The sequence below is a fragment of the Poromitra crassiceps genome, assembly GCF_964638095.1.
Source record: "Poromitra crassiceps genome assembly, chromosome: 15".
Classification (NCBI taxonomy): domain Eukaryota; kingdom Metazoa; phylum Chordata; class Actinopteri; order Beryciformes; family Melamphaidae; genus Poromitra; species Poromitra crassiceps.
The window spans coordinates 25,973,933-25,977,135 of NC_139634.1; the positions used below are offsets into that span (position 1 = coordinate 25,973,933).

At 43.5% G+C, this 3,203-nt stretch overlaps 1 protein-coding gene across 1 annotated transcript; it reads left to right on the forward strand.

The window, feature by feature from the left end:
• On the forward strand, nucleotides 1-2,821 carry LOC310790145 (uncharacterized protein CFAP97D2; the record flags this gene model as incomplete). The annotated part of the gene is made up of 5 exons (XM_083651824.1): nucleotides 1-93; nucleotides 738-818; nucleotides 1,593-1,711; nucleotides 1,951-2,128; nucleotides 2,750-2,821. The coding sequence occupies 5 exons, from the start codon at nucleotides 1-3 to the stop codon at nucleotides 2,819-2,821; spliced, it is 543 nt and encodes a 180-aa protein (XP_083507950.1).
• Between the last annotated feature and the right edge of the window lie 382 nt (nucleotides 2,822-3,203).

Consider the following 3,203-nt stretch of genomic DNA (forward strand, 5'->3'; position numbering starts at 1 on the left):
ATGCACAGGTCCTACCAGCCTCTGCAGCCTGCGAGCAGCCACCTCCTGCAGCAGCGATGGGACCAGAGCAGATATGAAGAGCACAGGAGGAAGGTAAGATCACTGTGTCCAAATATGGACGTAGCCAGCGTGATGCTACCCATTAGCCATGGTGAACTCCAGTTTTGAAGCCTTGAGTTTGGCATTTACACCGTTTTTTTTGGTGTAAAAAATAAAAATGTGGGAAAAAAAAGTTTTTTTTATAGTCTCTCCTGATTGTAAATATAGCCGGATCACTTAGTTTGACCAATTAAAACGACTTTTTTAAGCATTTTACAAAATGTCTATGGAAAATAAAATGGCGGAAAATCCCTTGGTTCGTCTGCCTAACTGTAACCCAGAAGATGGCTTGACTCTATTCATCGCAGAAAGCAGCTTTAGGAAACACTATAAATATTGGGTTGACAATCCCAGCTGATAACCACCGTCGTGTGACAGGTTAGCGCGATTGCGATTATTTAGTTTAGTCAATCCAGATCAAAGCAAGATGGATCTGTTAATCGAGCATTGTGATACAGGCACCTGGTCTCATGCTAGCTGCTTCTGGCTCCAAATAACAAAGATGAAAACTCAAGTCTTAAAAACATGATTCCACAAGCCAATTGGTCATGTCATGGTGGCTACATCTACATAATATGCTCTATGGATGAGTATCTAGTGTCAGGTTAAACCCCGCCCACCTGTTGTTACCTGTCCAGGTAAGCTCTGCCCAGCCCCTGGTGGACACCAAGGGCATGATGACTCCTGCACACGTCCAGCTCAAACTCAAACAGCTACAGGTCAGTGTGCACCCACACCCACACCCACACCCCCACCCCCACACACACACACACACACACACACACACACACACACACACACACACACCCACACCCACACCCACACACACACACACACACACACACACACACTTAGAGACACCAGTATTTCATAACCAGTTTAAAAGTTCAGTGTATGGATTTCATTTTAACGTTATACGTTATAGCCTACTTGGGCTATGGGCGGAGGGCAGATATGCGGTCGCTATATATGATGACGAGGTGTGGGCGGAGGCGAGTAAACTTGCTATGGAAGCAAAGTCTATATCAAGTAGAGATGAGTAAGGCTAGGTAGAGTAGAGCTGTACTGTGCTGTTATGTGTGGTGGAAATGTTGTGTCACGTAGCGACGGGGCTTTGAAAAGGGTAACATGTAGAGAGCAGATGGGTAGGAGAACTGTCTGAAATAGATGGCAGGCTTATACCCACAGCCTCCTTCCATTGAGTCAGAGTGCAGTGTGTTAGCATGTAGCTGTAGTTTCAGTAAATGTGTCGTCTCTCACTGATGATACAGATGCTCGCTGAGCCAATCAGTGTCCAGATGCATTGTCCAACTTTCACCACATCACTGCAGCAGTTCTGACCTTTCATTTTGTAATATTTGGCGCCCCCATCAGGCTGATCATTGTCATGTTTAAACTCCTAAACACTCCACTCAATTCATCATCCAAATTTGTTGAAAATAAGATTTGATGTAATGCTGGAATTGTTGGAATGCTGTCTCTCTGGGTCTTAGATGCAGGAGGAGCGTTTGTCCGTCATTGACAGAGAGAACCGCCTCCTGGCCTCCAAACTGGCCGACATCTTCAGCTCTAAAGGCCTGGTGGACCACAGGAACCCCTACCAGCCGAGAAGGTGAGAACCAACAAACACATACAGTGCTGTGGAGCCGTTAGCAAATCGAATAATATTCGAATACCAAAATTTGTTTCAACAGCCCTAATGTCGTGTCAGGTCATGTCATTTCATGTCATGTCATGTCAGGTCAGGTCATGTCAGAGTCTGAGTCGTATGAAAATACATTCAGCTACAATACATGAAATCTTAATCTGAATGACTCTCTCTCTTTTTTCTCCTTTGTGTTTGTTTGTCAGCCTGAACGCTGACAGGAGGAGGGCGGAGCTACAGCTGGTCAGCGGTCAGAACCGGGCCGTGTATCAGCGAATCACAGACCGGCAGTCAGAGTACCGCCGCCGCCTCTGGTTGGACGACTGGGAGCGTGCGGAGCGTCGGCGTGACGACATCACCCGCTACCCAAGAGACAGCAGACAGGTGAGAATTCAGAGAGAATCCAGAGAATTCAGATACTTCAGAGAGAATCCAGGCTAGAGAATTCAGAGAGAATCCAGAGAGATTTCAAAAATAATCTAGATAATTCAGATAATCCAGACTAGAGAGAATTTGGAGATAATCCAGAAAATTAAGAGAGAATCCAGATAATTCAGAGAGGATCAGTGGCGCCTGGCCCATAGAGGGTGCTAGGGCACCGCCCCCTGTAAAACATAATTAAATAAATAAACAAATAAACATATATATATATATATATATATGAAGAGTTCATTTGCAAAAACAGGTATCTCCGTTTTTATTTTATATATTGATGTATTGATACTGTAATTTATTTATTTTTGGGAAATGTTTATTATCAATCATAACTAAAACATATTCATCTGATAATTTCCACATAAATCACCTCAATAATGTTTTCTATGTGCACTCCAGGGAGTATCAAACAGATGTTGTTTGTTCATTTTAAGAATGTCGTTTACCTGTTTTTGCAAATTAACTCTTCATATATATATATATATATATATATATAATGGCTAGTGGAGCAATGATGATTCCAGTAATGATGTCATAATAATCAGTATTCCTGGTGTGTTTGATCTGCAGAAGTCAGACAGGAAGGTGAAGTTTGCCTCTGTGGAGACCAGCGAGCCAGAGACCAGCGACAAGACCACCTGAGACACACACACACACACACACACACACACACACACACACACACACACACACACACACACACACACACACACACACACACACACACACACACACACACACACACACACACCCATGTCCACACATTCTTGACAGAAGTTTCGTAAACCAGTATTACAATGACACATGACATCACACATCAGACTGAGTGACTTTTAACACACCGCCATTCCAAATGTTACAAAATGAAACATAGTAGTGTCGTAGCACATTGGCGTGGGCTCAGCGTTTTTGCTTTGTTTTGAACTTGGCTTGTACTGGACTCTTCATCTGGGTTAGGTCTGCAAGGACTTTGATCAGAAGGATCAAGTCCACAGTCAGTATCCATCTTTGTTCTTAGTGTTGT